Below are 12,741 nucleotides of genomic sequence, written 5' to 3'. Positions count from 1 at the left end.
CATCATTTTACATTCCTTCCGACTAGCGGTTCTTCCAGGATTTCTCCCCCCCCCCCGCCCTCCTCTGTGACTTGTATACCTTTGTGGGGTTCTTCTTGTGTTATTGACACACAATATTAATATCCTCTTTCTATGTAGACTCGACTAAGGTCTCTCCCAGAGACTGTTTTTAGACCATGCACTACTTGAGCTTCTTACATGTCACTATATGACACTATATTACCTTCTCCTACCACTCTCCAGTGTCACCTGCGTAACTGCCTTTATTCATTCTCCAGTGCGTTTGTGTGCTTAATACACGTATCATTACGAACTCTCGTCCTTTTCATTTACGTGACCCCCTTCTATTTGCCTGTAACTACGCTTGGGCTCGGGCTTGCAGTGTGTGTGGGGGCTTGCAGTGTGTGTGGGGGCTTGCAGTGTGTGTGGGGGCTTGCAGTGTGTTGGGGGGCTTGCAGTGTGTTGGGGGGCTCGCAGTGTGTTGGGGGGCTCGCAGTGTGTTGGGGGCTCGCAGTGTGTGGGGGGGCTCGCAGTGTGTGGGGGGGCTCGCAGTGTGTGGGGGCTCGCAGTGTGTTGGGGGGCTTGCAGTGTGTGGGGAGGCTCGCAGTGTGTGGGGGGCTCGCAGTGTGTGGGGGGGCTCACAGTGTGTGGGGGGCTCGCAGTGTGTGAGTGGGGGCTTGCAGTGTGTGGGGGGGCTTGCAGTGTGTGGGGGGGCTTGCAGTGTGTGGGGGGCTTGCAGTGTGTGGGGGGCTCGCAGTGTGTGGGGGGCTCGCAGTGTGTGGGGGGCTCACAGTGTGTGGGGGCTCTCGCAGTGTGTGGGGGGGCTCGCAGTGTGTGGGGGGCTCGCAGTGTGTAGGGAGGCTCTGTGGGTGTGTGGGGGGGGCTTTGTGTGGCTGTGTGTGTGGGGGGCTCTGTGTGGGTGTGTGTGTGGGGGGCTCTGTGTGGGTGTGTGTGTGGGGAGGCCTCTGAGTGTGTGTTGGGGGGCTCTCTGTGGGTGTTTGTGTGTGTCATTTGCGAGAGATAAAGCTAGTGGCATTGTAAATGACAATGCCATTTATTTATGTTGAAAAAACAAATAAAAATATTGTCAGGAGCAATGCCAATAGCTCAAACTTTAACAAAGGCAAAACCATTGCATTGAAAATGCTTGTTTTAGGTCTCACCACAGAGTTTTCGCTCTCTAGGAGATCTCCTGTTAACAATACTTTAAAAATGTACATTAAAAAACTAGCATAGAAAGAGTGGACTTTGCATCAGCTGTCTTTAGCCATTGGCTTTCCTGGGTTGTTCATTGTTTAGCACTGGCTGTCTGTAAACGCAATGGCATTTTGAGGATTGTTACACTGTCCCATTCGAGTCCCATTGATGGTGGTTTTCAAGCAGTCCTTCTCTTAAACTGCAGAAGTAAGAGTCAGTGCTTGTTCTTTGATGTATTTACTTAGCTGCCGTGATTGCATTTTAAATGTTAGTTTATGGCTTTTTTCCTTAGGAAGTATGCCCTGTTTTTCTTTAAGGAAGAGGTTAAGGCTTCTCATTAATCACCCTTGCAAGTTCATTTGTTTTAGTTTGCTTTAACAACATGGTCTTGGGTTTAGTTGTTTTTGTTTTTTGTTTTCAAAGTTTCTTACAGCTGCAATGAAAACTGTCCCACTGTCAAAAATATCAATGATGCAGTATTTTGCTCTTTGTGCCTTTAAGGTTCACCATTTACATTGCACATTTCCTCTATTGACTCCTTTTTATTACACTCTACTTTGAAGGTACAGCTTAATTGTTGTAATGTAGTATGTTCATCAAAAGGGACCTTCTCTCTACTTGCATATGTCTGTAGCCCAAAATGTTGCCTCGTTATGGGATTCTATTTCTAGGACAGCTGGGAGCAACAGACAAATAGTCACCCAACTATTACCAAATACTTCCCATAACAAAACTAAATGCAGATCTATTAGCTTTGGCATGCCATTTAAAAACAAAACAAAAAAAGCTAACTTATGGTTTTGACAATGCTTGTTGTTTTCTTAGAGTGATCAGCAGTGGGATTGTGATCCACTCACCGGTTTCAAGATGCTTCTATCTTGGGCAGAGTATATATAAGACTGTTCATTTTGTAACATGTCACAAGGTTTATCACAGAACCAACAACTTATTTGGGCACACTCAACAAATATGTTATGTCTGACATAAAACAATATATAATTAACTTACCGCTCCTTTGCAGTATAGTCTAATTTTACCAGCACCATTACGAACGATCACAGACATTCTTTTTCTGTTGCTGCAAATATATGATTAGACCTCTAATTACATTAAGGTACAACAACAATAACAATCTTACAATGGAATACAAAGCACCGTAAATCATACTGAGGAGTTAATCAACTGATCCATCTGTCAACATTGTACGTTATACCTGGTGAATGAAACTGTGCAACAGACTGGAAACATTTACTTGCTGAATTACAAAACTGTTCCAACTGATCCACTTTTCTTTCTAAATAAAATACTAATTCTTTGTATTATTTGTAAGTCACAGTCAGGATCACTAACACATTTCAGTCCACTAGCTTCAGAGTCACCAGCAACGATGCAGTTCTGAATTATAATGTTGGCACACACACCTCTGGATTTACTGCATTGCTTGATGAGAAGCACAAATAGGAAGAACTCCAATGAATCTTAAAAGTGTGGAACATAAATCAATCTCAAATGTCTCCTAAAAGACACATTCCTTTAGCAGATCCCTAATCCTTTAACACCTGAATAAAGTAGTCCGTTTCCCAATGAAGATGGATTCAGGAGAGCTATATCATAAGACTGCCATGCTGCACATCAACTACTGGGAAACCAACAATGAGACTGGCCAAGGGAGCAACGATCACTTAAATGAGCATTAGGTGTATCATGCAGAATCAATACCCTCATTAATCATCTACCTTCCACCATCTTGCAATGCAGTTGATAACAAAATCCTATTTGATTGATTTCTGAAGTGGGCAGTGGTAATAGAACTGGCCTGGCAATTAGATTCCTTCCTTTCTGCCTGACAAAAATCTAAAAGGTCAGTACTGGATAAACTTCATAAATCTAGAAGTAAGATAGAGGGTCAAGTACTACAAATCTTGTTATATTCAGCACCAAACACAGAACAGTAACACCACACAAACATTTGAACATCGTGCACACAAGTTAAACAAGCATTTACAATGCAATGGTCTCGGCATCATTAAAGGTAGAGCTATTGGCATTGCTCATGACATTTCTTTTTTTTTTCTTTAAATCATAAATAAATGGCATTGTCATTTACATTGCCAATACACAGCACTCTGCACTCAACAGCACACAGCACTCTGCACTCAACAGCACACAGCACTCTGCACTCAACAGCACACAGCACTCTGCACTCAACAGCACACAGCACTCTGCACTCAACAGCACACAGCGCTCTGCACCTGCCCTCACTGCTCTGCACACTCACTACTCTGCACACTCACTACTCTGCACACTCACTACTCTGCACACTCACTACTCTGCACACTCACTACTCTGCACACTCACTACTCTGCACACTCACTACTCTGCACTCACTACTCTGCACTCTGCACTCACTACTCTGAACTCTGCACTCACTACTCTGAACTCTGCACTCACTACTCTGAACTCTGCACTCACTACTCTGAACTCTGCACTCACTACTCTGAACTCTGCACTCACTACTCTGCACTCTGCACTCACTACTCTGCACTCTGCACTCACTACTCTGCACTCACTACTCTGCACTCACTACTCTGCACTCACTACTCTGCACTCTGCACTCACTACTCTGTACTCACTACTCTGCACTCTGCACTCACTACTCTGCACTCACTACTCTGCACTCACTACTCTGCACTCACTACTCTGCACTCTGCACTCACTACTCGGCACTCTGCACTCACTACTCGGCACTCTGCACTCACTACTCTACACTCTGCACTCACTACTCTACACTCTGCACTCACTACTCTGCACTCACTCCTCTGCACTCTGCACTCACAACTCTGCACTCACAACTCTGCAAAGCGCGTCCACATACCCTAAGCGGCTCGTGCACCGGTCTGTCTCCCTTGGGAGGCATTTAAACAACAATAGGTCTCGCTGCCGGGACCTAAAAAGGAAGAACGAGCTGAAATAAAATACTGGAAGTGCAAGAAAGGAGGGAAGACGGAAAGAAGATAGGGATTTAAGGAAGGATTGAAGGACTCAAGGAAGGAGATATGCAAGGAAGGAGTGAGGCAATGGGGTAAAAAAAAGCAAGGAAAAAACGAGGGTAAAGAATCACAAGGAGGTAGAAAAGAAGGGGGCACACATGAAGGATGAAAGGGACAGAATCAGTTAAAGGAGTAAAGTCAAAGATGATAGAAGAAGGTAGCAAGCGAAATAAGGACTGAAGAAAGGATACAAATAGGGAGAGAGGAAATTATGCCAGGAAGAGTGAGGGAAGGAAGGAGGGAATGTAGAAAGAAAATGGGAATTAAAAGGATGAAAGAAGGAGAATGGAAGGAAGAACATATGGCATAGGAGGAGGGAAAGAAGGGAGATGGAAGGAAAGAAAGTTGGAAACATTAAAAGAGAAAGAAATGAGTGGGCGAAAATGAAGGAGGGAGGGGAAAGTTTGTCTTCTGTAGTAGGCTCGGTGCGTTACATCCAGATATGCCTGCAATAGTCAGTTTTATGAGTGTCTGGGTGTCCTTCACAAACAAATCACGTAAAGCAAAAGAGGGAGTTTGTGGCGCGGTGACACACTCAAAGAAAGGACCATGGCATGTTCCAGCATGAATGCATCTTTTCTATTACGTCTTTGATTGACAGCATCGACAAGAGCTGTCCCCTTTCATCAGCTTTTAAATAAACGGGGTGTATGCATCTGCTCTTTTGTGCCTGCCCCGGAGGGCGCTTTTGCAGGAGACTGCAGGCCGAGCGCGCAGGGAGAGTGCCTATAAAAGCGCCTCCCTCCGCAGCAGATAACGAGTACTGGTAAGTTGGGGCCACCGGCTGCACTCCTGCCTCCACGTGCCTCAAAGCGGGACTACAACAGGAGCAGAGGCGAGACAGGCTCCTACAGTGGAGTAAATCACAGCTTGCCGCCGCGGGAAGGCGAGCCTCCGCAGTGCTGCTGACAGCCCGAGCTCGGAGGCATGACGTTCTTCAAGCAGCCTGGGTTCGGATCAAGACCATGAAGGTGCTGCTGCCTCTCGGCACAAGTGAATAATTCTGTATTCAACTCTCACTGCTAGAGCCGTGTCATCTCAAAGGTGGTGGCAAGCAGTGTTAACACATGCCCTGTTAACTGGCAGTTCAAGGTGCTGGTCATAATTGAATGCTATGCGATTGTCAGTGTATTATTGTTCACCAAGTCTTTCTTCAAATACATTTGTTTGAACAGCGGGTGCAGGACATGGAATGCGCGTGGCCGTGCAACGGCGCACAGGAGGGGGTTCTGTTTTGTGGAGGCGGGCGGGGCGAGGGGGTTAGTATAATGCATGAACGCCATAAAGATCAACGTAGGAGAAAGGAGATGAAGGGAAAGACACGGTGCAAAAGGTGAAGGGTGAGCTAAAACAAGACTGCTAAAAAAGAAAAGCAACAAAAACGGGCACGAAACAGCGTGGTGGGCGCGCACGAAACGCAGCGTGAGCGTGCACATCAGCTGAAGATCGCCGGGAGAAGACACCGAGTCTACCTGCTGCCGTGACTGCCCCACTGCGGAGGGAAAGAGCCCGGTGAGTGGGGGTAGAGGGGGGGGGGGGGACAGAGGGGGGGGAGGGGGGGAGAGGGAGGGGGGGGGGGTGTGTGTGTGTGTTTTTTTGCGTTTGCGCGTCTGTCTCTGTATGTGTGCTGCCTGTCGGGCCTCGCGAACTGTTGCGCAGCGCCACTGCCGCTGCGCATGAATCATGGACCCAGGACACGCTTTTAGTCTCAGCGTGGTCTGGACTAGTTCCGTGACCACGCCTCTTTTATTTATACTCGGCTACGTGCGCAACAACTAGACTGCACGTATGCAGTCTTTGAACATTACACTCCTTTCAACCTTTATTAAATCAAAAGAAACAACCACAAACAGGATAGTCTGTCACAAAGTCACTTGCTTCACCTGGACATGTGAGAAATCAAAATGGCCGGCAGGCCTGTTACCAGTCTGATGATCAGGTTTCACAGTCTCAGCCCACAGCAAAGTCCGCCAGCTGCGAAGAGGGTGCTGGGTTTCTTCTCAACCCATAGCCTGCGGCCTCACCTCGGAACAGGATCCTTCAAGGAGTGTCCTGTCGGGCTGGGACCGGTGACAGCCCGTCGCCGGAGGGTTGGAGGCTAGCCGCATCCTGCCTCCCGGAAGCCGGAGTGCTCACCGCCGCTCGTTCCTCGGTGCTCCCTTGCACACTCGCCGGGGAGTTGGTGCTGGGCGTTGTTGGGCTTGAGGTGGCTCTGTCCAGGTCTTGATCATGTTGTTCTCCAGATGGGGCAAATGCTCGCTTGAAGAATGATATATTGCGTGTGACGGTCTCGCCGTCGCGTTGGGCGGTTACCATTGTGCCCGATCAGCGGGTGACTGTCCATGGTCGGGGCTCAAACGGGAGCCTGAACTTGCTCCCGGGGTATCGGTCTCTCACATAGACCCGATCTCTTTCCCATATGGGCGATTCCCTGGCCCTGCGTCTGAAGCTGGCATAATCATTCAAGCGTTTCCTGTTGCGCAGGGTTTGCTGAGGATCTGCCTCCGTTGGAGTCCAGGTGCGATGATGAGGAAAGGTGTCTCGGACTATTCTGCCCATTGCGGATGGTCTCGGGGCGGCTGTAGTTGTGCGATGGGGCGTTTGCCTGTATTCACTCAGGAATGTGTATAGGGCCTTCTCTACTGGTGTCCCTTCAGCATGAGCAATCCTGATGACTTTGTTTAGAGTCCTCATAAACCTCTCGACCTCCCCGTTGGCTTTAGGCCATCTGGGGGTGATTTTCCGGTGTTGAATCCCCCACTCCTAGAGGTAGTCGGCAAACTCTTGGCTTTGAAACGGCGGTCCGTTGCCCGTCTTCACCTGTTCAAAGATGCCGTGGGTGGCAATTATCTTTTCCAACTTGGCAGTCACTTCTTTTGCGGTCAAAGATGTTACTATTTCCACTTCTGGATACTTCGTCAGATCGTCGATGACAATGAGCATATAGCGGCCGTCCGGGAGGTGTCCAAAGTCGGCCCTTACTCGTTCCCAGGGCTTCGCCGGGTCATCTTCAGTGATCACCGGGGGTGGAGGTTCGGGTGGACCTGCCGCTTGGCACCAGCGGCATCCTCTAACCAGCTGTTCGACCTTGGTGTCCATCTCCGGAAACCATACCTTTGCTCTGAGCCTGCTTTTTGTTTTCACCATCCCTTGGTGGCCACGATGAGCCAGTTCAACCGCCTGTTGGGTTAAACTTGCGGGCATTACAATTCTTGGTCCTCTGAGGAGGCATCCTTGATTGTCCACGGATAGTTCATCTTTCACTCTGAGGATCGCTTCCAGGGCACTCTTCGCCTCGGGGGTTCTCTGGTTCAGTGAATTCTGGAGTGATTTCCAGTCGTTTCGTCGCATGGCGTCTATTGCGTGCTGGATGACTTCGTCACCGCGGGTCGCTTCCACGATCAGGTCGATGCCCCTGGGTAGGGGTCGTGATCGCTCCAATATGATCTTCACATACTCCTCCGTCTCTTCAGCATCTTCCTTTTCCTGCTTGGTTGCCGCTCGGGGATGTCGGGAGAGGTAATCGGCCGGGTTAGTTGCACCGGGCTTGAACTCCAGTTTGTAATCATATTCTTGGAGCTGTAGGATCCACCTTTCGATTCTGGGGGGGGGTTTGGAGACTGACCCTCGGAACAAAGGAAGCAGAGGCTTATGATCGGTGGAGACAGTGAAGGGATGTCCATAGACGTACACATGGAAGTGTCTGCAGGCCCAGTGGATTGCGATGGCCTCCCTTTCAATTTGAGAGTAGCGTTGTTCTGTTTCCGTTAGTGACCGGCTTGCGTAGGCTTTGGGCACCCAGTCTTCACCATTTTGGCTCTGTGTCAGTACCGCCCCTAGTCCATACGGGCTGGTGTCTACAGCTATATTGGTTGCTTTGGTAGGGTCGAAGTATGATAGAGTTGTGTTGGCGGACAGGGCGGCCTTGGTGTTCTGAAATGCCAGCTCTTGCTCTTTTCCCCAATGCCACGGGGTGGTAGATTTTGTGAGCTCCCTTAGTGGTCTCGTGAGATTGGAGAGGTCTGGGATGAACCGCCCGCAGAAATTCACCATTCCGAGGAAGCTCCGAACTTCTGACGTGTTGGTCGGCGCTGAGGCTGCTTGCACGTCTCTCACTTTTTCAGGGTCCGGGGCTACTCCCTTGTTGGAGAAAGTGTATCCAAAGAAGCTGATCTTGTTCTGTAGGAATTGACACTTTTCTCGATGCAGCATAAGGCCTGAGTCTTTAATCCTTTGCAATACGCTCCTGAGCCTCCGGTGGTGTTCTTCCACGGTGTCGGCGTATATCAGCAGGTCGTCGCTGACATTTAGGACTCCCGTTATCCCGCTCAGTACCTCTCAAATCGTATTTTGGAAGACTTCGGCTGCACTTGATATTCCAAAGTTGAGCCTCCGATAGCGCCGGAGCCCTACGTGGGTGGAGAAAGTGGTGATATATCTGGAGTCCGGGTGCAGGGGCAGTTGATGATATCCTGACCTCAGGTCCATTTTGGAAAACCATTTTGCTCCATTTAACTCTCCCAGGATGTCTATTGTGGGTGTCAGGTGTCTTTCTCTTTTCACCGCTGCATTGGGCAGGCGCATGTCGACGAAGCTGCGTACCTGTCCTGGCTGCTTGGGTTTTCGCGCCACCACGACTGGCGACACCCAGGGGGTGGGCCCGCTGACCTTCTCAATTATCCCCTGTTTTTCGAGGGCCTCCAGCTCTTGTTCCACTTTTATTCTCAGGTGAAACGCTATTCGTCGATGACGAAGGGCCACAGGCTGAATGGACCAGTCGATGTGTAAGGATACTTCCTTTCCACGGAGACATCCAATGCCTTTAAAAGCGTCTTCGAATTCTTCAAAGATCGTGTCCAGTTCTTCTTCTAATACCGCCATTGCGAAGGATATCAGGTGAAGTTCTTCAGCTGTTTGGCCGCTGAGTAGCATCCCACTACCTTCTTTGGTGACATAGATGGTTGACGGTGTCCTCTTATCCTGGTGCTGTACCTCCGTTTGGAAGCATCCAATTAACGGTATGGGTGTTTTTTGTCCGTAGGCAAAAACTCTGATTTTGGCTGGTTTCAGAGTCGGCTTGTCTCGCAGTTGGGTGTAGACGTTTGCCGCCATGAGTTCGATGGGTGCACTTGTGTCGATGGTTGCTCTCACCTCTTGGTTCTGTATCATTATCCTGCACTTTGGGAGTCGCCGTTTTTTCCTCAGCGGCTGGTCTATGGCAAACACGTAGTGCACTGGATAGCTGTGAGCGTCGTCGTCCATGTCCTCACTCTCCGGATCCTCCCTTATGGCGTGAGCAGCTTCGGGTTTGGGCTCGGATGACCTGCACACTGATGCGAAGTGGTTCATGCGCCCGCATGACCCACACTTTCTCCCGCGTGCTGGGCAGTCTTGTGCTCTATGCGGCGCGCCTCCGCAATATCCACATTCTTTTCGGCGTTCTGGCGGCCTCCCTCTCCCTGCCGGGCGTTGTTTTGGCCGCACCACATTGACGTGCTCCGCTACGTGGACCTGCTCCGTTTTGATCGGTCTGTGGAGCGCTGCTTCCATATGAGACGCCCTCGCCTGGGATAATTCTTTAGAGCGGCCAAGCTTTAGGATGTCCGCTAATGGTTTGCCATCCTCTTGGAGAATCTTTACCCTCAGGTCGGAGGAGTAGCAGCCTTGAATAATCTGGCCGCGAATTTCTTCTTGCTCGTCGCGGAATCCGCACGTGCTCGCTAGCTCCTTCAGACGGCCATGGAAAGCGTCGAGGGATTCTTCCGCTTCCTGTCGCGCCTGCCTGAAAATGAACCGCTCGTAGTCCTTACTTTGCATTGGCTCAAAATGGGCATTGAGCGCGTTGAGAAGCGTGACATATGTATGAGGGGTAGCTTCTGCCAGGGTCTTGTAGATCCGATAAATGTCCTTCCCACCAAGATGTAGGAGAAGCGCCCTGCGCCTTTCTCTCGCCGTACCTGCCCCTTCAAAATAGAATTGCAGCCTCTCAACCCAGTCCTTCCATCTCGGGGCCAAGGACGCTGGTGCGCCGTCAACGGTGAAGGGTTCTATGGGCGGAATGGTCGCCATGGCGGAAGGAGATGAAGCCCCTTACTGACTCGGGCTCACAGGGTGATCGATAGCAGGACCAATGCTCCTCACTGTCTGGGCTGCCAGGACACGCCAGCGGGGTGCGCAGTAATAGGCCGTCGCTTGCAGGGCCAATCTGTGTCACCACTCGGGAGTATACCCTCCCTTTTCACCCTGCATAACTGGGAGTGCGGGGAATATGCTGTTCCGCCACTCGAGGGGCAGCGCGGGTACCTCCTTTCTGGGCTTGGGCACCTCGGGCCGTAGATAGGGCAGAGCTCGCCTCCGTGCGTCTGGCAGCTGGGCTCTCAGGCGCGTACCGCCACTCACTCGGCATGGGGCTCCTCACACCACGTGTGCTCGCTAGCGGGGCCCGCCCGGGCTAGGACTGCCGAGGATCGGCGGTGGAGCGGGGCATGGAGTGCTTCAGGGCACTGCACGGGCTCTTTAGGCCCTCGTCGCCATTGTCGGGCCTCACGATCTGTTGCGCAGCGCCACTGCCGCTGCGCATGAATCATGGACCCAGGACACGCTTTTAGTCTCCGCGTGGTCCGGACTAGTTCCGTGACCACGCCTCTTTTATTTATACTCTACGCGGCCGTGACGTATCACGGTCGCGCTAACGCACGACTACGTGCGCAACAACTAGACTGCACGTATGCAGTCTTTGAACATTACACTGCCTTCGGCCGGCCTGCTAAGCGCGTCCACAAAGCCTGGTCGGCTCGTGCACCGCTCTGTGTCCCTTGAGGAGCAACTCGGCTGCAATAGGTCTCGAAGCCGAGACCTAAAAATGGCACAATTAACAAGGCACCAGTGAAGATTTCAAAGAAATATGATGCAATTTAATGCACTCCTCTTAAACTTATCAGCAGGAATACTAATGTGGAAAGCCTGGCTTAGTCTAAACATGAGTCGATCACTATTCCTGGGATTTCCTGACAGCCAAAAAAGGAACATTTTCTACAATTTTACCAGGCTACAGTATGCACCAGGAAGTCCGTGTTCATGTCAGAGGCACACCATACTCTTAGGTAATTCACCACTCCCATAAGAGACATAGGTTTCACAAACTGAAATGGGGTAGGCTAGTGAACATAATATGTTTTTAAACTACTGGCAGCGGCCAGGAACCAAAATCTGTCAAACTATTCTGGAGGGTACCCAACCTTGATGGAATAACGATTTAACAAACCAGTTACGTTACAGTTGTGTGTGATCAATGCATCAGGGGTAACTGAGATAACCGTATTGGAGGTCAATCAATGCTCTCACCTAGGTATTAAACATAACGCTGGAGACACCTGATGGAATGCCACAGGCAACGTGGATGATATCGGACACAAGAATCCCTACATTCACACTTTGCGATTTTTCAGCTAAAAATTATCATAATTAACTTAATGGCTGATCAAAGAGGTAAGCAAACACACTAAGGAGAAGGATATCATAAGCTACTCTGCTGAACGTCAATTAATGTATAAATTCCTCCAACTAATGCAATCGTATTATCCTTTTTATTTAATTATTTGACAGTAAGCATTGCAACATATTACATTAAACAAGATTATAGATTACACTAGCAACCAGTAATAAACATAACCAATGGTTTTCTTTACCTTGTAAATTCAAGCACATTCAACAGTTCATATCTTTCTTTTTGCCCAAGCTGGAAAGAAAGAGAAATTCTGGTTGGAAGTGACAAAAGAAACTGAAAACATACACATATAGATAAATATATATATACACACACACACAGACATATGTTACCAATTGGCAGAAGTCACTCTGTAGTTATAGTTAGGGTCACCAGAGATAGGGATTTTGGGAATTTTCTGTTCCTTAATAACTTTGCACCTGTTTGACGGATTTCTGCAAAACTTTGCAGACATACTGCCTCCATTTTATTCTCAGAATACTGACAGCTTTGCGCTGTTTGGTAAAAGGGGTGGGAAAAAAAGGAGGGGTCCCAAAACATGTGTAAATTCCAATGTATTTTACATAGACTTTTGTATTTCACGTAACCCGAAAACCGTTAGTCTGCTTTTGAGTACATTGGAAGGATTATATGATATGGTGCACAGATGAGTAGGTGGGGTACTGCAGGTAAGTAGAGTAAGTATTTCGTATGTTTTTAGTGTTTTTAATTTAGGTATATCTGTGCCTGCAGTAGTACAATGGTATTCCCAAGGTACATAGAGGTGACAAGTCATTAGCTGATTGGCTAATGACTGCCTTTACAGAAGTTAAAGGCAGCCATCGTGTTTTCAACTCGCGTTTTCCTGTGTTCTGTGCCACACTTTATAATGTAGGTAAGTATTAGGCTTGTTATTATTCCAATAGCTATTACCACTTTTTTAAAGTGGTAATAGGAAGTGAAAAATATTCATAACTTTATATATTTTATTTTAAAACAAATTACAGA

At 48.8% G+C, this 12,741-nt stretch overlaps 1 protein-coding gene across 1 annotated transcript in view; it reads right to left on the bottom strand.

Moving 5' to 3' along the window:
• The window catches only part of ATP8A1 (ATPase phospholipid transporting 8A1), a 780,070-nt gene that overhangs the window by 288,292 nt on the left and 479,037 nt on the right, over nucleotides 1-12,741 (bottom strand). Inside the window, exons 19-20 of the mRNA XM_086963885.1 lie at nucleotides 11,936-11,985; nucleotides 2,206-2,275 (exon numbers count right to left, since the gene is read on the bottom strand). Coding sequence (XP_086820011.1) covers nucleotides 2,206-2,275; nucleotides 11,936-11,985 — 120 coding nt within the window. The remainder of the gene's footprint in view (nucleotides 1-2,205; nucleotides 2,276-11,935; nucleotides 11,986-12,741) is intronic.

This window comes from Lissotriton vulgaris, chromosome 3_1, assembly GCF_964263255.1.
Source record: "Lissotriton vulgaris chromosome 3_1, aLisVul1.2, whole genome shotgun sequence".
Taxonomy (NCBI): Eukaryota; Metazoa; Chordata; class Amphibia; order Caudata; family Salamandridae; genus Lissotriton; species Lissotriton vulgaris.
The sequence above is the reverse complement of the archived record's forward strand: the minus strand, read 5'-3'. Positions and strand labels throughout refer to the sequence as shown.